Below are 20,536 nucleotides of genomic sequence, written 5' to 3'. Positions count from 1 at the left end.
AAAGTAAGTACACCCCTACATTTATCACTACTTCAAATACCTAAAATTAGAATCAGGTGCACCAGCTCAGGTGCAAATGATTAGAACATCGTTAGAGAGGATCTTGGAGGAACCTGTCTTATTTAAACCTCAGACATTTAGTTTGGTTTGCTCTTTGTTGTTGAAGTGTGCGGCGTCACCATGCCTAGATCAAAAGAGCTCACTGAGGCCTTCAGAAAGAAGGTTATAGATGCCTACGAGTCTGGGAAGGGATTTAAAAAGATCTCCAAACAATTTGAAATCAATCATTCGACTGTCCGGAAGATCATCTACAAGTGGTGAAGATTCCAAACAACTGCCAACTTGTTCAGGCCAGGCCGCCCCAGCCAGTTCAGCCCGAGAGCAGACCGCAAGATGCTGAAAGAAGTCTCTAAGAACCCCAGAATGTCATCACGGGACCGACAGGTAGCTCTTGCTACTATTGATGTCAAAGTGCACGAGTCTACCATTAGAAAGAGGCTGCACAAATTTGATCTACATGGGAGGTGTGCCAGGAGGAAACCTTTGCTGTCCAGAAAGAACATCAGGGCAAGACTAAAGTTTGCCAATGAGCACCAATGAACAGGCAAAGACCAGCACTTCTGGAACAATGTGCTCTGGACAGATGAGTCAAGAGTAGAGCTATTTGGCCACAGTACAGGAAGACATGTTTGGCGAAAACCAAAGACAGCATTTGACCACAAGAACCTGATACCAACTGTAAAGCATGGTGGTGGAAATATTATGGTTTGGGGCAGCTCACCATCATAGAATCCACTATGAATTATTCATTGTACCAGAGGGTGCTAGAGGATTATGTGAGGCCATCTGTCAGAAAGTTGAAGCTCAACCGAAGGTGGACCTTGCAACATGACAATGACCCTAAACATACCAGAAAATCCACCAAGGAATGGCTGAAAAGAAAGAAATGGAGGGTTCTGGAATGGCCAAGTCAAAGCCCGGATCTAAATCCCATCGAGATGTTGTGGGGGGGGGGGGGGGGGGATTTGAAACGAGCTGTGCATGCAAGAAACCCCTCAAACATCGCACAGCTGAAGGAATTCTACATGGAGGAGTCAGCAAAAAATTCTCCCAGTCGATGTCAGAGACTGGTAGACAGTTATAAGAAACGCCTACTTGAGGTTGTTTCTGCCAAAGGGGGCAATACCACCAATACCACCAATACCAAAGGGGGCAATCATGCCAAGGGTGTTCTTACTTTTTCCACAAGCGAAATTTGCATTTATGTTTATTTAAATTACACAATGAACTTCAAAATGTAAATGTTTCATGATATTTGTTATATATCATATCACCTTTATCTATCAATATTGTTGAAATGAAGATCAAATAGCTGTATGTTGAAATATGTTGAAAAAGTCAAAACTTTACATGGGGTGTACTTACTTTTTCACGTGACTGTACTTACTTTCACTTACATACGTGACTTGTATGGGCTGTGAGTGTCGTTACAAGTATATTTTTTTTGTTTGGTTCCAGGGCTACAAGATAAATTATATTGCATTTTTGCATCTCTTGTTGAAAAGGAGTAGCATCAGTTTGTGTGTGTTTATGTGTATGTGTGTCATAACCACTGCCACTGCTAACTAATTGGATTAACAGGAAATGAAAGGAACCTCTCATTGACAGATATTTCTCGTATATCCTATATTCTTGTGAGTCTGATTTGCATTCAGGAACAGAACAATTATAGTTAACCATTTTGAAAATGCAACTCTTTCATCTAAATGTTGAGAATTATTTTTAAAAGATTATTTGAATCACAAATTTTGTGCTAGTAATGGCAGGTTAAAAGATCCCATCGAGCTGAAGCGAATCAGTGTAAACACACAAACACAGGGCATGCACAGAAGGCCTCATTTAGTATTCCAAATGCAGCCGATTGTTTTTTAATCAAATGCAACTGAATGTTTTTTTAAACAAAATGCAGCCGATAATTTTTGTAAACCAAATGCAGCCAATCATTTTTGTAAACCAAATGCAGCCGATTGTTTTTTCATCAAATGTAGACAATTGCTTTTTAACCAAATGCAGCCGGTTGCTTTTTAACCAAATGTAGACAATTGCTTTTTAACCAAATGCAGCCAGTTGCTTTTTAACCAAATGCAGGCGGTTGCTTTTTTAACGAAATGCAGCCAGTTGCTTTTTAACCAAATGTAGACAATTGCTTTTTAACCAAATGCAGGCGGTTGCTTTTTTAACGAAATGCAGCCAGTTGCTTTTTAACCAAATGTAGACAATTGCTTTTTAACCAAATGCAGCCAGTTGCTTTTTAACCAAATGCAGACAGTTGCTTTTTAAACCAAATGCAGCCAGTTGCTTTTTAACCAAATGAGCTGAAGGTTACTCAATCAAATGCAGCCAAAGGTTATTAAAAACCCAATGCAGCCAAGGTTATTCGCCCAAATGCAGACAATTGATTTTAACCAAATGTAGACAATTGCTTTTTAACCAAATGCAGCCAGTTGCTTTTTAACCAAATGCAGGCGGTTGCTTTTTTAACGAAATGCAGCCAGTTGCTTTTTAACCAAATGCAGGCGGTTGCTTTTTTAACGAAATGCAGCCAGTTGCTTTTTAACCAAATGTAGACAATTGCTTTTTAACCAAATGCAGCCAGTTGCTTTTTAACCAAATGCAGCCAGTTGCTTTTTAACCAAATGCAGCTAGTTGCTTTTTAACCAAATGCAGCTAGTTGCTTTTTAACCAAATGCAGCTAGTTGCTTTTTAACCAAATGCAGCTAGTTACTTTTTAACCAAATGCAGCCAGTTGCTTTTTAACCAAATGCAGCTAGTTGCTTTTTAACCAAATGCAGCTAGTTGCTTTTTAACCAAATGCAGCCAGTTGCTTTTTAAACCAAATGCAGCCGGTTGCTTTTTAACCAAATGCAGCCGGTTGCTTTTTAAACCAAATGCAGCCAGTTGCTTTTTAACCAAATGAGCTGAAGATTACTCAATCAAATGCAGCCAAAGGTTATTAAAAACCCAATGCAGCCAAGGTTATTCGCCCAAATGCAAACAATTGATTTTAACCAAATGAGCTGAAGGTTATTTGACCAAATGCAGCCGAAGCTTATTCAAACAAATGCAGCCAATTGTTTTTTTAACCAAACGAGCTGAAGATTATTTGACCAAATGCAGCCAAATATTATTCAAACAAACGCAGCCAAAGGTTGTTCCAACAAATACAGAAAATTGTTTTTTAACCAAACTAGCTGAAGGTTATTCGACCAAATGCAGCCGAAATGTATTCAAGCAAATGCAAGAAAAGTCTCTTCAATCAAATGCAGCCAAAAACGAATCAAGGAAAAGTGTTTCACGTTGAATAAAACTTTTGCAAGTTGATGTAATACTGTGTCCCTTTTTGTTAGTTGTCTGTTGTACTGACCTATGGAGATCTCTTCTTACATTCCTTGCTTTCCTTCCAGTAAACTCTCCCCTGCACTGTCCTGTCATCTGCTGATTTATGCAAACGATTTTGAATAATCGGTAATTGTCCAAAAAATTCACTGTAGCATCTCAATTTCTTCTTTAACTTCAACTCCAGTCTAAAACACTATCTTCAAAAACATTTTATAGAATCACTGTGCATATGTATTTCATTGCAGGCACAATAGCACACTGTGAAAATGAAGGCGAAGCTGTACAGATTCCTTTCAATCTCAACGATCCCTGCTTGACATGCATGTGTAAGGTGAGTCAGACCATACACAACATAGGAACAGCCAGGGATCAAAATCAAGGGAATTTTTTTCCCCAATTGCCTACAGCCATGAATCTCAAGTGCTGCTGCTGCTGCAATGATAAGGTTCAAAAAGTTTCACTCATTTTCTTGCTTTGATTAAACTTTGGCATTTGTCCAGAATTTACCGCAACTGTATCTGCAGTGTTTGTAATTTGATTGTATTCGGTTGCCAAATAGGGCTGACAGCTCAGAGATAGTGTACTCACCCTTGAGCTGCTCAGTCTGGACTTGGGCTTGCTTTCCAGCCCACTATGAACTGTCATCCTGGTGCTTTGCATCAATGAGCACACCATCCTTTGGAAGGATGCTAGTGGTTGTCCCATCTCCTAGATTTGTCCCATGAGGGTTATAAACCACAGGGTCTTTAAAGACCCTATGCTTCCTTTTCGAAAAGAGGAAGCCATTACGTGCTGCACCCTTGTCAAATTACCTGCAGTGATTGAGGGCTGCTCCAACAGCACCCTTCAATGGTGAAATGACCTGTTCAAAGCAAATTTTCGGATACGGAAACGTTCATGACTGAATGTAGGCTCCACACACCATGATGCCCACCATAGGGGGTACAAAGCAATAGCAAGAAATTACCATTTTGTGATGTTTTTCTATGATACATAGTGTTCATAAAATAATGGTGTAAAATAAGTTGAAACTTTAAATATATTTAACTTCTGAAGCATTGAAATCTGAAAACGTACCTAACAAAGTTTTTTCTCAGCTGTTTTCTTGCTTTGATGTCGCATTGTTTTGTTGGTCGATGTTCACATAAACGTTTAACAAAATGGCATCCGTGTTGCACAAAGCTAAGCTTATGAAATGGGTTCAAGCTTATGAAGTCTGTTACCACAACACACAGGGGATTCAAACGTTAATGAGAGAAAACATACCAAATAGGAAATAGGTGATTTGAAGCTGAGTGATGGGGTCCAGTGGCAAGGCTAAGGGAAGAAAGAAAATGGTTGTGACCTGATCAAAGAAAAAGACCATCCCACAGAACAGGCAAACAAGACTTTTGATCCAATTTTGCTAGATCCAAATCAATCAATCAGATGAGCCGCATCAAAGGAAGAAAGTCCCTATTCCACTGTGCGCATCTTATTACGTGGTGAAATCGACTACTACTACTACTACTACTACTACTACTACTACTACTACTACTACTACTACTACTACTACTACTACTACTACCTTTATGAAACTTTCAAGGGAAGTGATAAAGTTTGCTAAAATATTGTGCTTATGACTCTCATTATGTTCACTTTGGTATGCCTTTGGTATACCATACTTTACCTTGATATTCCTAGAAGTTTTCTTAAGGTAGTGAATAACATTATTAACATTTGAAATGTAATATTATATCCAAGCGAGTTAGCGATCCACCATGATGATGCGCCCGGGCCTGGTGTTGGCTTAGCGGTTAGGGTGCCGGCTTGGGATCCTTGGATCCTGGGTTTGAATCCCGGTCGATCGCAGGTCTTTTCCCACCTTACTCGACTCGAGATGCAATCTCACCAAACTTTACTTACCACAGTAAAGTAAAGATCTACAAGTAAAGATCTCTAGATGCAATTTACAAGGATATCACTGAAAATCTAGATACCGTATATACAAAATCTACTGCACTACTATTATCATCAAACACATCCTGTTACAGCCTTATACAATTCCAGTATATCTTGTAAATGTCAAACTTTTATGAATCTCAATATAATCAAAATTTTCCAAATATTTTCCAATTAAAAAAAAAATCTAACTATAGTTTATGAAGCTCTTTATATTAAGCGAGGTTAAATTTACTGATGTATAACTGTGTTGCTTCCTTCAAATCATGCTTTAGTTGAGACATGACGACTTGCTTTATAAGTGATTTTCGACATATTAAACACATGTGTGAATTGCTCACTATTGATTCACCTGTATTGCGAGTTAAAAATCCATGAATATTGATATACAAGTAAAAATCTCGTCAAATATGATGGGTTGGAACAGTTTATTCGACGGTGCAGCCTTATGAGCATGTCAAAGCCTGAAGCCTCGGCCTCGTGTCAGGTGTGCTTATATTCTTTACTTATTAGACATCTTACGGACGTAAATGAACACTCGTTTTACTCTGCGTGCATTGCACATCACGTGCAGCGAATTTCACCTCCATGTGCCTTGTATTTATTGTTATTTTTTTTAAAAACGCTTCTGTACACCGCCTTTGAGGCTCGGTTTGCAAGCCTCTGTCTACAATTCCAATAGAAGAACCACCTTTAGAGGCCATTTTTCCCCGCAGAGCAGGGTTTGGCCTTTTTCGAGCACCGTGGTCCCCTTTTTGAAGCAAAGTTTTGCGGCCGGATGCCCTTCTTGCCGCCAACTCTGTTAGTCGCCTCTTGCGATGCACAGGGAATTACCAGTGAACTAAATTTGTACTCAATTTGCTGACCTCAGAAGGATGACAGGCTGAGTCAAACCCCCTGGTGTTAATTCAGCGATTGACTGGGATTCGAACCCAGGATCCTAGGATCCCAAACCGGCACCCGAACCGCTAAGCCAACACCAGGCTCCCTACAATTGCAATAGAAGAGACCTAATTACTTTTTTAAGGAAAATATTTTTCGAGTTTATTTTATTCTCAAAATATACCATAGTGAACACACATTCTTATTAAAAGATTGGCCTCTAAAACCTATGCCTATGAAGGTGGACAGACATATATCAGTAGAAACACACACACTGACGTGTTTTATATGGCAGATGGATAATCATTCTCAATATATGCAATTGTAACTTTTTTCATTCAGAATAGAGAAGTAATCTGCATTCAAGAAAAATGTCCAGAATTGCCCAAAGACTGCACTTTAGTCATAAAGCACACCGAAGTATGCTGTGCGTTCTGCAAAGGTAAGCGCACAAGGGTGTGCGCACACACACACATACATGCACACACACACACACACACACACACACTATAAATGCTGATATATTTGATTTGAAGGCTACTGATACTATAATCATACGATGTTCACTCAGCGTAACACACCCACACACACTTTGGTTGTAACAGATTGTCCTTACACTTGGTCCATAAGGCTCACTGTGTGCTTCAGAGTGCAGGCTGGAAGGCAAGGCCTACAACACTTCCACAACGTGGCTTGCTTCAACAAAGCCATGCACTTTCCACACGTGCCTGGTAACATCGCCTCCCACTTGGATCTTTTCTGCACGTTCTTCATTTTTCCTTCTATGTCGCATGGCAACGTCATTCCGTAGCTGTAGCTTTGTGGGTGGAATGTTGTTCAGTCCACATCTATTAAAAGGGCCATTCATCCTACGGTTAATATACGCATGACAGAATGTACTGTAATAGGTGTAACACAGATGTTAAAAATTATGGATTTTGTAAGTGTGGTATAATGTGCTAGAAAAGGATACCTAAGGAATAAAGACCAGAAAACACTTAACGGCCATAAAAATATATACTTTAGAGGATTTCTTTGGGTGCTTTCATAGCAGTGCACTTTGTGTATTGTGGAACATAGTTATGACTTTGCAGATCAATAAGGCGATTGACAGACATAGACCATACAGTTTAAGCAGGTTAAAATTCCAAAAGTCTGTAAGGGGTCCCATATTACCTCGTTCTACCCCATGGGCAATCCCGATAAAAGCCATAATTATGCCAGCCTGCATAACTCTGGAAAATATGGCAAGGTCAGGTAACTAACTGGATTGGAAACTGGATTAGTGATAGGAAGCAAAGAGTGGTTGTTAGTGGGAGGATGTCTGCATAAGAGGATGTAAGTAGTGGGGTACCTGAGGGATCAGTACTAGGACCATTATTAGTCACAATTTACATCAATGATTTTGGGCAGTGGGGTTGAGTCGGCTTTCACATTTGTAGATGACACAAAGCTTGGAGGTGAGGGAGATAACAGAGACAGAGTTCATCCGATTCAGGAAACTCTAGACATCTGGGGGTGGTAATAGATATGTGGGGTAAGCAGACGGTACAGTGCCAGTCAGCTATAGGTCTAATAGGGTTTTAGGTTGTATTAATAGGGGGATAAATTATAAATCAAAGGAGGTCGTTTTAACACTATAGGAATTTAGTGAGGCTTCATCTAGAATATTGTGTTTAGTTTAGGTCACCACATGTGAGGAAGGACATGGAGGTACAGCGTAGGGATACTAGATGGATTCTCGAGCTTGCGAGACTGGGCGACGAGGAGCGGCTGAAGGGGACAGGATTTTTTATATAAGAAAGGAGGCGATTTCGAGGTGATCTGATGGAGATGTTTAAGGTAATGAAGGTTATAGACAAAATAAGTGCAGAAGAGTTTTTCAGAAAAAAATATAGACAGTAATAGGACCAGGGGCCACAAACTGAGAGTAAGGAAGAGGAGAGTTAAGATGTCTTTCACTCAGAGTAGTTTATACATGGAATGGTCTCCCTGCAATGGTAGTGGCAGCAGAAACAGGTGATATATATATATTTTTTGTGTGTGTGTACAAGATCGAGGCTCGTGTAAGAGCTAACATCAATCACAAAAAAAAAAATACGGACACAAAACATACAATAAAGGGAGCAGGAGCCAAGATGGGGAGAGAGAGGGAAGCACACAAGTACAACAGCAGAGAACAGGGACATCGGGAGATCTGTGGGAAGGAGAGGGCTTGGTGGGAGGAGGCATGGGAAGGGGGAGGAGGCATGGGAAGGGGAAGGAGGCATGGGAAGGGGGGGGGGGTGGGAAAGGTATGAAAAGACTGGGAAAAACTGAGAGAACAAAAGTAAATGAACAACAAACGACCGCTGAGAGAAGACAAGGCCTCAAGGCAGGAATCTTAAAATACTAGGCCTCAAAAACGCGGCAGGAAATAACTGACGATTTTATACAGGTATGTACGATTTACACCGAGATCTTCCTAGAGACACACAGTAGGTACACACACCGTAAAATAAAAATACTGTTTTTACGAAAATACAAATGGGAACAATTACTTAACTTTGATAGTGTGGAGAGCGTGGAGATCTTGGAAAAAACGCAACTTCGCCGGAAAAACCGGAAACGGAAGTCAATTCCAGAATAATTAGATAGGTACTAGTCAATATTAAAATTGGAATTAGATAGGTACCTAGATGGATTGTAGATAGAGTGGTTACAGGGATATTGACAGGCATTTTAGGAAGCTTGTGTGTGGATGGGTGATGGTATCTGGTGTAATGCAGACATGATGGGCAGAATGGGCAAAGTTCCTTGTGCATCATGTATGTCCTTGTGTGCAATGGACTACAAACCCAAACATAAAACAAAAAATAAAAATGAAAAGCGATTGGAATGAACATGAATACTCTTAATCACTTTTGCTTACTATTCTGTAGACAATATTGTTCTAACTCTGTGCATTATTTTCGCTTAGGAAGGTGTGTTGAGCAAGGTCCAGGTGAGATGTGTCGTGCCATGTGCTCACCCACTCACAAGTGCAGGAACCTGTTGTCCTGTATGTAAAGGTGAGATCTCTTTAATTAAAGCAAATTATGTACTTCCTGCTTTGGCTTGGTCATTCCCCAAGTCTTGTGATCATTTCAGCCCTCAAGTCCCAAGATGCTCTTTACCTACCCTCTTGTCGTTTCCTGCATTTTTCCTTCTTCCTTCCATATTGCATCTGCTTTCAGATCTCAGATTGATGATTCAATCCCAGAATTCCAAATGGATATTCAACTGGGTGAATAAATATTTTAGTGCTTTGTTTTCCAAGCTTATCGATGTTACTTTTGCCATTTTTACCTCCGCCACCAAAGGTGGATGGAGGTTATGTTTTCACTCCTGTCTGTCCGTTTGTCTGTCCGTTTGTGAACAAAATATCTCAAAAATTTGTGGACGGATTCGAACGAAATTTTGCAGACATGTAGCGTGTGGGACAAGGACGAAATGATTAGATTTTTGTGAAGATCCGGATTCGGATCCGGCTACTCGAATCTTTTAAGTGATTCTGCACCATTGGGAGATAGGGCCAAAAACTATATACAGCAGGATATCTCAAAAAGTTGTGGACGGATTTGGACAAAACTTGGTGGACCGGTTTTGTGTGTGACAAAGAAGAATCGATTCAATTTTGGTGAAGATCCGGATCCGGCTAGTATTTTTAAAGTGATTCTTCAACAATGGGAGATAGGGCCAAAAACGTTACATAAGAGGATATCTCAAAAAGTTATGGACGGATTTGGACAAAACTTGTTGGACAGGTTGTTTGTGTGACAAGGAAGAATCGTTTCCATTTTGGTGAAGATCCGGATCCGGATCCAGCTAGTAGAATTTTTAAATGATTCTTCACCATTGAGTGATATGGCCAACCAGGTGGAGGTATGCTCTCTACTGAGTGACATTCTAGTGTTTTTACTGTAACTCCACATTATTCAAAGCAAGTTTTAAGGTGTTTTTTAAAATTGGTATATGATGTGGAACCCTACGGTATGCCAATCAATAACAATATGGCGGGCGAGGGAAGGAGAATCAAGATAGCCCAGACAAAGTACACTCGCCTTTGCGCTGTCTAGTCGGAGTTTGATTCCAGATCCGACTATCTACAAAATGTCCCCTTGATACTTCACAAGTTTATTTTCTGCCAGACTAAGGCACTGTGCATCATCACTCCAGGCACCTGTCTCCTGCAACCTTAGCAGGTTCTCCATTCATATTCAGGTGTTATCAGCTATTGAGACCCGCGATCACCCAGACAATGCAATGAGATAACGTGCGCAGCAATGCGAGTTGAGGACCAAGTAGGAACACTCGACTCTCAAGGGACATGGGCCAATGCTAATGCATGAGCTAGTAATTCTCTCACAGCCGAGAGATGCAGTTAAGCAATATGAACTTTATTCATTAATCATAGTTCTACATTTGCGAGTTACATCATTGAACCAGCAATGTTTACCGATCAATGCTTTAGCCACCATTGTATTGCCTTGATTTACCATCAATGTCCCAGAGAATAAATTATTATTATTACCTCTGCCACCCAAGGTGGATGGAGGTTATGTTTTCACCTCTGTCTGTTTGTTTGTGAATAGGATATCTCAAAAAGTTGTGGACGGATTCAGACGAAATTAGGCGGAGAGGTTGGGTATGTGACAAGGACGAAATGATTCGATTTTGGTGAAGATCCAGACCCGAATCTGGATCTGAGAATTTTAAAAATGATTCTTCATTTTCGAGAGATATGACAAAAACGATATATATTGTTACGGATCTCTACGTCAGCCTTCTTCCCCTTAAGAAGGGGGGATTAGTCCCCTTGTTCGTGACTGACCGACATGAGTCCTGACGCTGCACAGCTCCCTCCGGAGAGGCAGGAGCGCGACCCCGTTCGCGACCGCGGACAGATGGTAATTGCCGAGCGGTTTAGCAACCGCGGCACAAACTATTAACAAGGACTGACCCGATCCTTAACGTTGGCCAAATCGTGCCACAGGTATTCAATGAGGGAAATCACTAAAGCAACCGGACGAGCATGAAGAAGAAGAACAAAGGTAGGAAATACAAATATGATTTATTTACTAACTATTTACACAATTAAAGAAACCAAGGAGAAGGAAGGATAATAAAATAATTGACAGAAGGAGGAAGAACTAGAAGACACAGTGCAACACTAGCTTATCTAAACAGGCTTAACTTATACCCAGGGACAAGACAGACAGAACGAACGAACTCACACGAATAGGGGTAGATGGATGCCAGGGATCGATGGTTGGGAAGGCAGAGAAAGGGCCAGGCAGATGGTACGCGTCGAGGTCCGGCTCCCAGCATGCGCTCCGGTCCACGCTTTTGGGATCGAGGCGAAAATCCCAGGAAACAGCTCCGCTCCGGGCTGGCAACGAGTAGCCGGCAGCTCCACGTATTTGGCTTCACACCGGCAGCTTGCTTTATTCGTCCTCCGCCTCCTGCGTCTCCGAAGTTCTCTTTACACTCCACAGAATCTGCCTCTGGCCCAGTGCACCTCCCTCAGAACTCTCTCTCTCTCTCGTCTGGCCCCTTACGCATCTCTCTCGGTGGGGGCTGATGCAATGGGTTTTATAACCCCGCCCTCTTGAGCCATACCCACTCATCCTTGGTTGGTCGGCAAGGGCTTTCCTGGCTCCACCTTCGGATGACGATGGGCGGGCAACGCCCCTTCTTCGCCGGGCTGACCACGTGCGTAATGGAGTCAAATGTAGTTGGTAATGCGGTTGGCAATGCGGTTGGCAATGCGGCGGCAATGGAGGTTCTGGGGCAATTGAAAGGGGATTCTACCTTATTTCCATTTGATGCAATGCAGTGTCAACTAGTGGGAACAGAGCCTTCAACTACATAGAATAAGGAGATAACTATTTAAGAGGGTATATGATTGGCTACGTGTATGTATATGGAGTAACTAGGAGGACGACCTTTGACCTTTACACACGGAGGGTGATATTTACAACAATTCATTACACTTACAACAATACAAAAAAAACACAACAATTCTCAAATCCACAACAATATATATATATATATATATATCACAATATCCTAAAATGTTGTGGACGGATTCGGGTGAAACCTAGTGGACAGGTTGGGTGTGTGACAAGGATGAATTAAATCCGCTTTGGTGAAGATTTGAATCTGGATCCGGATACGATAATTTTTAACCTTTTAAAGTAATTATTAATTTTTTTAAGTTTGTTGATGTTTGTAGTCCAATATACTGTAACCAGTCTGTTGGAAGCAAAGTTCATGTCCATATTCACTGTAGGACATCCCAGCATTGTTGATTCTAATAACTTGCCATCTACGGGCTTCACTAAATCTTCTATTGGCCTTAATAGTATAATACGTTGTGGACTTCAAAATTACCTTCAAAATTAAACAGATACAAAATTACCTTGATCAACATCCTTGTGAACAGAACTCGGAGGATTTGTTCACCTTGTAATCTTCCTGCTGAAATGGACAAAATCATGAATATACTCGGTGACAATGGTTCCATGGAGTATATAATTAAGAGATATGTGCCCAAGTTTCTCAACACAACAAAGGAACACAAGATTGGTCCTGACAAATGTCCGATATATATCAGGATGCCATGGAAAGGACAATCACCTTGAGTAATCGTCACCTCTCGCCATCTACTCACATCAGTCAACAAGGATGTGCTGCCCACCTCACAAATCAGCAATGTTATCTATGAGTTTAAGTGCCGATGTCAAGCTCGGTAGGTGGGCCGTACAACCCAAAGGTTAGCTGATCGTATCAAACAGCATGTCCCCCTGGAGATTTGAGGAGAGAACTTAGGAGTGAGGACTCAACCGGTACGAGCATTCAAGAACGTTCAAGGACCGTCGACCATTTCTTCGTCTTTTTCTTCTGCCATTGCGTGGCACTTTGTAGCCAATCCCAGTTGTGCAGACTAGTACAATGCAGATATGATCAAGATATTGAGCCGAGGTCGTAGTATGTTACATTTACGTATGTTAGAAGCAACCTTCATCCATTCCACGGACCCTATATTGTGTCGTCAAAAGGAATTTGTACATTCTCTCATTCTCTACCAACACGGAAAGATTAAAGGTATTTCCCCGACCGCTGTCCAAGGTAATGATGCAATTGTTGAAGTTGAAGGTGAAGTTGAAGTACTTAGTTGAAGCACCTTTGGAAGTGATTACAGCCTCGAGTCTTCTTGGGTATGACGCGACAAGCTTTGCACACCTGTATTTGGGGTTTTTCTGCCATTCTTCTCTGCAGATCCTCTCAAGCTCTGTCATGTTGGATGAGGACCATTGGTGGACAACCATTTTCATGTCTCTCCAGAGATGTTCGATTGGGTTCAAGTCAGGGCTCTGGCTAGGCCACTCAAGGACCTTCACAGAGTTGTCCCTAAGCCACTCCAGCGTTGTCTTGGCTGTGTGCTTAGGGTCATTGTCCTGTTGGAAGGTGAACCTTCGGCCCAGTCTGAGGTCCTGAACGCTCTGTTTCAGGTTTTCATTAAGGATATCTCTGTACTTTGCTCCGTTCATTGTTCCCTCAACCCTGAGTGGTCCCCCAGTCCCTGCTGCTGAAAAACATCCCCACAGCATGATGCTGCCACCACCATGCTTCACCGTTGGGATGATATTGGGCAGGTGATCAGCGATGCCTCGTTTCCTCCAGACATGACGCTTAGAATTGAGGCCAAACAGTTCAATCTTCGTTTCATCAGACCACAGAATCTTGTTTCTCACAGTCTGAGAGTCCTTTAGGTGCTTTTTTGCAAACTGCAAGCGGATTTCATGTGCCTTTCACTGAGGAGAGGCTTCCGTCTGGCCACTCTGCCATAAAGCCCAGATCGGTAGAGTGTTGCAGTGATGTTTGTCCTTCTGGAAGTTTCTCCCATCTCCACACAGGATCTTTGGAGCTCAGCCAGTGACCATCGGGTTCTTGGTCACCTCTCTTACCAAGGCCCTTCTCCCCTGATTGCTCAGTTTGGCCGGGCGGCCAGCTCTAGGAAGAGTCCTGGTTGTTCCAAACTTCTTCCATTTAAGAATTATGGAGGCCACTGTGCCCTTGGGAAGCTTCAATGCAGCAGAAAATTTTTTGTAGGCTTCCCCAGATCTGTGCCTCGACACAATCCTGTCTCTGAGCTCTGCAGGAAGTGCCTTCGACCTCATGGCTTGGTTTTTGCTCTGATATGCATTGATAGTCAGCTGTGAGAACTTATATAGGCAGGTGTGTGCCTTTCCAAATCATGTCCAATCAATTGAATTTACCACAGGTGGACTCATATCAAGGTGTAGAAACATCTCAAAGATGATCAAGAGAAATGGGAGGCACCTGAGCTAAATTTCAAGTGTCATAGCAAAGGGTATGAATACTTATGTCAATGTGATATTTCAGTATTTTATTTTTAATAAAATTGCAAAACTTTCTAAAATACTGTTTTCTCTTTGTCATTATGGGGTATTGAGTGCAGATTGATGAGGGAAAAAAATGAATTTCAACGATTTCAGCATAAGGCTGCAACATAACAAAATGTGAAAAAAGTGAAGGGGTCTGAATACTTTGTGGATGCACATATCAGAGGTTTTTGATTTTCGTTTTTATTAATTATTCTAAATCCAGCCATACATCGACATTTGTTGTTGAGATACCCATGCAAATCACTTCGATCTCACGGGCTACACCCAAGATATCCCTCGTGTTCGCCACACAATCAAACGTATGCCAGATCGACTGAGCTCCTCCATGACCTTGTTTTGTGCTAATCTTGCCTTGACGTCAGTGCTGACTCAAGCCTGCTCTCTACTACTACTGCTCTACTACTGCTCTATACTACTGGCCTCTGCGCAAATTGACTGCGCAAGGCCCAAATTAGCCTAGCAAGGGCCTGGGGTTCATTCCAGTGTATGTTCATTTTGAAGGAAAGAATCATGAGAATGCATTGATCATTTGTCGCCCGTGTCTGTTATGGATAAATCATCTCCCTGTATTCCCGGTTTAAGGTAAACCATCATTGTACCATCTCGTTTCGACTGTACAATGCATAGTTCCCTATTATTGTCATTTCTGTGGCAGGCTGTATGGTTGGAGGAAAGGAATACACTGATGGTGAAGAATTCTTCCTTGATGGGAATCCTTGTATCAAGTGTGTCTGCTCAGTAAGTTTGTCTGCTCTTACTCTTGATATTGTTACCATGTATCTACCTCATTATGCACACAACCATATCTCAGACATGTATGGACCGATTTTTTTCATACTTGGCACAAAGACAATACATGATGGTGAAGGAACTGCGCTCCAACGCGAGTCGAAAGAATTGACGCGACCAAAGACGGAATTCGTCCGAGTTGCTTTATTGAAACAAAACAGCTCAGGTATTCTGACAAGCCCGTTTATCGGGCAGCAATATATATACACATTTATGTCGGGAAGTTTGCCCGGCAAAAGCTATACCGGGCATGCCCGGGTGTCAAGGGCGAGCCTTGGAAAGGCGAGTCTGGACCTGCCCGGGCGTGTTTGGCTGCGGCCTGGCAAGTCGAGGCTGGGCGTGCCCGGGCGCTCTGGGCGAGCCCTGGAAAGGCGATAGCGGGCGTGCCCGGACCCTCTAGGCGAGCCCTGGAAAGGCGATAGCGGGCATGCACGGACGCTCTGGGCGAGCCCTGAAAAGGCGATAGCGGGCATGCCCGGACACTCTGGGCGAGCCCTGGAAAGGCGAGAGCGGGCATGCCCGGGAAAGACGAGACCGGGCGTGCCCGGGAGGTTCGGGCGTGCCCGGGAACAGTGAGTCCGGGCATGCCCGGGAGAGGCGCGTCTGGCCGTGTTCTGGCCGGTGCAAGGCGATTGTGTGCATCCAGCGGTAACCGCTACACACGCCCCTCCAGAATCGACCTGCACCGGCAGGGTCAATTTAAGGGGGGTCCGGATGACCCGGCCGAAGCGACCCCTGGAGGGTCGTGGGGAGGGGTCCGACGTGGTGGTGGGTGGTCGAGCGGGGGGAACTGTGGACGGGGGGCGGCCTCGCCGCGGAGGAAGGGCCAACCGTGGTGGTCGGTCGACGTCCATGTGCGCCGGTTTGAGGCGGTCCACAGAAATCCGGTCCGGCCGGCCGCCGAAGTCGACGATGAAAGACTTGTCGCCCCGTCGCAGGACCCGGAAGGGCCCGTCATACGGCGGCCGGAGTGGCCCCCGGTGCGCGTCATGACGCACAAAGACGTACTCCGCTGTGCGAAGCACCGGGGGGACGTAGGACTGGGGGCCACCGTGGCGGGACGTCGGCACGGGGGCAAATCGTCGGGCGGCCTCCTGGAGGTCCGAGCGCTGGCGAGCGGAGGACCAGGGACTGGTAGCGTCGGGCACGAATTCGCCTGGGACGCGGAGCGGCTGGCCGTAGACGAGCTCGGCGGCGGACGCCTGGAGGTCTTCCTTGGGGGCCGTGCGAAGGCCCAAAAGGACCCACGGCAGCCGGTCGGCCCAACCGTCGTCCTGAAGGCCGGCCATGAGTGCGGCCTTCATGGAGTGGTGAAACCGCTCGCACAACCCGTTGGCTTGGGGGTGGTAGGCCGTGGTGCGGTGCAGCGTGACCCCCAACGAACGGGCGACCGCGCCCAAAGCTCAGACGTGAACTGTGGGCCGCGGTCGGACGAGATGTCCGCTGGTGCGCCGAAGCGCGCGACCCAGGTGGCGATGAACGCCTGCGCCACGTCGGCGGTGGTGGTGGAGGCGAGTGGCACGGCCTCCGGCCACCTGGTGGTCCTGTCCACCATGGTGAGCAGGTGGGTGAACCCCCGCGAGGGGGGCAGGGGACCCACCAGGTCCACGTGGACGTGGTTGAAACGCCGTTCAGGCACGGCGAAAGGTGCCAGCGGGGCCTGGGTGTGGCGGTGGACCTTGACCCGCTGGCAGGCCGTGCAGGCGTTGGCCCAGTCGCGGATGTTTCGTCGAAGGCCGTGCCAGACGAAACGCGCCGACACCAGCTTCTGAGAAGCTTTCCGGCCCGGGTGAGAAAGGCTGTGGATGGAGGCGAAGATGCGGCGCTGCCAGGAAACGGGCACGATGGGGCGAGGCTGGCCCTGGGAGACGTCGCAGAGCAGGACGGTGCCCGCGAAGGGAATGTCGGCCAGGCAGAGGCCCGTGTCCGCCGCACGGAGTGCCTGCACCGAGGCGTCGGTGGTCTGGTCGGCCGCCATGAGCGCGAAGTCCACGCCGAGGTGGACCACGTTCGCGCTGGCCCGAGAAAGACAGTCGGCCACGGCGTTGTCTTTGCCAGCAACGTGCCGGATGTCCGTGGTGAACTCCGACACGGCGGAGAGGTGGCGCTGCTGGCGGGCCGACCACGGCTCCGTGACCTTAGCCATTGCGTAGACCAACGGCTTGTGGTCGACGAAAGCCGTGAACGGGCGGCCCTCCAGGAGGTGTCGGAAATGGCGAACGGCCAGGAATAGCCCGAGCAGCTCGCGGTCGAACGTGCTGTAGTTTAACTCGTTCGGCCGGAGTTGCCGGCTGAAAAAAGCGAGTGGCTGCCAAACCCCGTCCACCCATTGCTCATGGACGGCGCCCACCGCGTAGTTGGAGGCGTCCGTAGTGAGGGCAATGGGCGCGTTGAGCACCGGGTGAGCCAGCAGCGTTGCGTCGGCGAGGGCCCGTTTGGCGCTGGCGAAGGCCGCGTCCATGGCCGCGGACCAGACAATGTCATGCTTGGCAGGCTTGCCCCGGAGGGCCTCGTAAAGGGGCCGCATGAGCTGAGCAGCGCGGGGCACGAATCGGTGATAAAATTTCACCATGCCGAGGAACTCTTGGAGGGCCTTGATGGAACGGGGACGCGGGAACGTGGTGATGGCCTCGACCTTGGTCGGCAGCGGCACGGCCCCGGTCTTGGTGATGCGGTGGCCCAAAAAGTCAACGGTCGTCGCGCCGAAGTGGCATTTGACCGGGTTGACAATTAAGCCGTGCTCGCTGAGGCGACCGAACAGTGTTCGGAGGTGGAGGAGGTGCTCAGTGCGGGACATGCTGGCGACGAGGATATCGTCCAGATAGACGAAAAGAAACGGCAGGTCGCACAGCACGCCGTCCATCAAGGGCTGGAACGCCTGGGCCGCGTTCTTGAGGCCAAACGGCATCCGCAAAAATTCGAACAGGCCGAACGGCGTGATGACGGCCGTCTTCGGGACGTCGGCCGCCCGGACAGGTACCTGGTGGTAGCCCCGTATCAGGTCAATTTTCGAAAAGATGACCCGTCCCGCCAAACGGACGGAAAAGTCCTGAATATGCGGGATCGGGTACCTGTCGGGGGTGGTAGCGTCGTTGAGACGGCGGTAGTCGCCACACGGGCGCCATCCACCCCCCGGCTTTGGCACGATGTGCAGTGGCGAGGCCCACGCGCTATCGGAGCGCCGCACGATGCCGAGGTGCTCCAACGCGTCGAACTCGGCCTTCGCCACGGCGAGCTTGGCCGGGTCGAGGCGGCGGGCCCTGGCGTAGACCGGCGGGCCCGTAGTGGGTATGTGGTGCTCAATCCCGTGCCGCACCGCGACGGCCGAAAACGTCGGCCGCATGAGGGCCGGGAATTCCGCGAGCAGGCGAGCGAACTCGTTCGCTGCCGGGAGGGCGCACGCCAGTTCGGTCGTCGCGGAGCTGCTCATCGTGCACTCCAGGGAGCTGAAGGTCTCGGCGTTGACAAGGCGACGACGTTTGACGTCGACCAGCAGCCCGTGCGTGCAGAGGAAGTCGGCGCCCAGCAAAGCCATGGGGACGCAGGCGGTCACAAAAGTCCATTGAAAACGCTGGCTGCCGAAGCCGAGGGTGACGACGCGTGGGCCGAAAGTGCGTATGGCCGAGCCATTAGCAGCGACCAAAGAGGGGCCGCAAACGGCGTCCCGCCTGTCCTGCTCGGAGGCGGGTATGACGCTCAGTTGGGCGCCGGTGTCACACAGGAAACGCCGCCCAGACGCTTTGTCCCGAATAAACAGCAAGTTGCCCGAGTGGCCGGCGCTCATGGCTGGGAATGAACGCCGGCCCGGCCATTTCCCGACCTGCCGAAAGTGCACGGGGGCCGGCACGTCCGAGCCTTGTGTCCGAACCTGGCGTGGTAATAACACCACGCCCGGTCAGGTGGAGGCCCCGGCCGTCGTGTCGGAAGCAGGCGGTGCGGCGTGGCGGCCGCCAGTTGCACCGGCAGTTCGGCCTCCAACCGCGCAGGGCGCTCGGGCGTCGTGGGCATCGCCTCGGATGGCGGCGGGCTCCAGGTAACCGCGCCGATGTGCTGGCCCGCCGAGGAGATCTTATCGGCTTCCCTGGCGAGGGCGCGGGAATCCGTGATCAACGTGCCAGCCAGGGAAAGGCGTACCGGGTGAGGCAGCTGGCGAAGGAACAGCTCGCGGAACAGAAAATCCGGAGAGTGCTCACCGAGCAACGAGAGCATATAGTCCATGCGCTCTGACGGGCGCGTGTCGCCGAGCTCGGGCAGAGCGAGCAGGCGCCGTGCGCGTGCTGCCGGTGAGGGTGCGAAAGCGTCGAGGAGGAGTGTCTTCAGCGCATCGTATTTGTCAGCAGCCGGCGGGTGCTCGAGGAGGCTCAAGGCGCGGGCCGCGGTGGCGGAACCGAGCGCCGCCACAACATGGTGGAAGCGGGTGTCGTCCGCGGTGATGCCTCGCAGGGTGAACTGAGAGTCCGCCTGAGCGAACCAAACAGCCGCGTGAGCCTCCCAGAAGGTAGGCAGTTTAATCGTCACTGCCGTATCCATGTCGGTAGGTCACCAATGAAGGAACTGCGCTCCAACGCGAGTCGAAAGAATTGACGCGACCAAAGACGGAATTCGTCCGAGTTGCTTTATTGAAACAAAACAGCTCAGGTATTCTGACAAGCCCGTTTATCGGGCAGCAATATATATACACATTTATGTCGGGAAGTTTGCCCGGCAAAAGCTATACCGGGCATGCCCGTGTGTCAAGGGCGAGCCTTGGAAAGGCGAGTCTGGACCTGCCCGGGCGTGTTTGGCTGCGGCCTGGCAAGTCGAGGCTGGGCGTGCCCGGGCGCTCTGGGCGAGCCCTGGAAAGGCAATAGCGGGCGTGCCCGGACCCTCTAGGCGAGCCCTGGAAAGGCGATAGCGGGCATGCACGGACGCTCTGGGCGAGCCCTGAAAAGGCGATAGCGGGCATGCCCAGACGCTCTGGGCGAGCCCTGGAAAGGCGAGAGCGGGCATGCCCGGGAAAGACGAGACCGGGCGTGCCCGGGAGGTTCGGGGGTGCCCGGGAACAGTGAGTCCGGGCATGCCCGGGAGAGGCG

General features: G+C 47.5%; 1 protein-coding gene across 1 annotated transcript in view; it reads left to right on the top strand.

The window, feature by feature from the left end:
• Positions 1 to 20,536, top strand: part of BMPER (BMP binding endothelial regulator) — a 152,996-nt gene that overhangs the window by 73,812 nt on the left and 58,648 nt on the right. Inside the window, exons 2-6 of the mRNA XM_068127194.2 lie at positions 3,645 to 3,730; positions 6,565 to 6,664; positions 6,871 to 6,953; positions 9,182 to 9,272; positions 15,331 to 15,413. Of these exons, the coding sequence (XP_067983295.1) occupies positions 3,645 to 3,730; positions 6,565 to 6,664; positions 6,871 to 6,953; positions 9,182 to 9,272; positions 15,331 to 15,413 (443 nt within the window). The remainder of the gene's footprint in view (positions 1 to 3,644; positions 3,731 to 6,564; positions 6,665 to 6,870; positions 6,954 to 9,181; positions 9,273 to 15,330; positions 15,414 to 20,536) is intronic.

Source organism: Myxine glutinosa, chromosome 10 (genome assembly GCF_964187855.1).
Source record: "Myxine glutinosa chromosome 10, kmMyxGlut1.1, whole genome shotgun sequence".
NCBI classification, from domain to species: domain Eukaryota; kingdom Metazoa; phylum Chordata; class Myxini; order Myxiniformes; family Myxinidae; genus Myxine; species Myxine glutinosa.
Note: the sequence above shows the minus strand (reverse complement) of the source record. Positions and strands in the feature narration are given on the sequence as shown.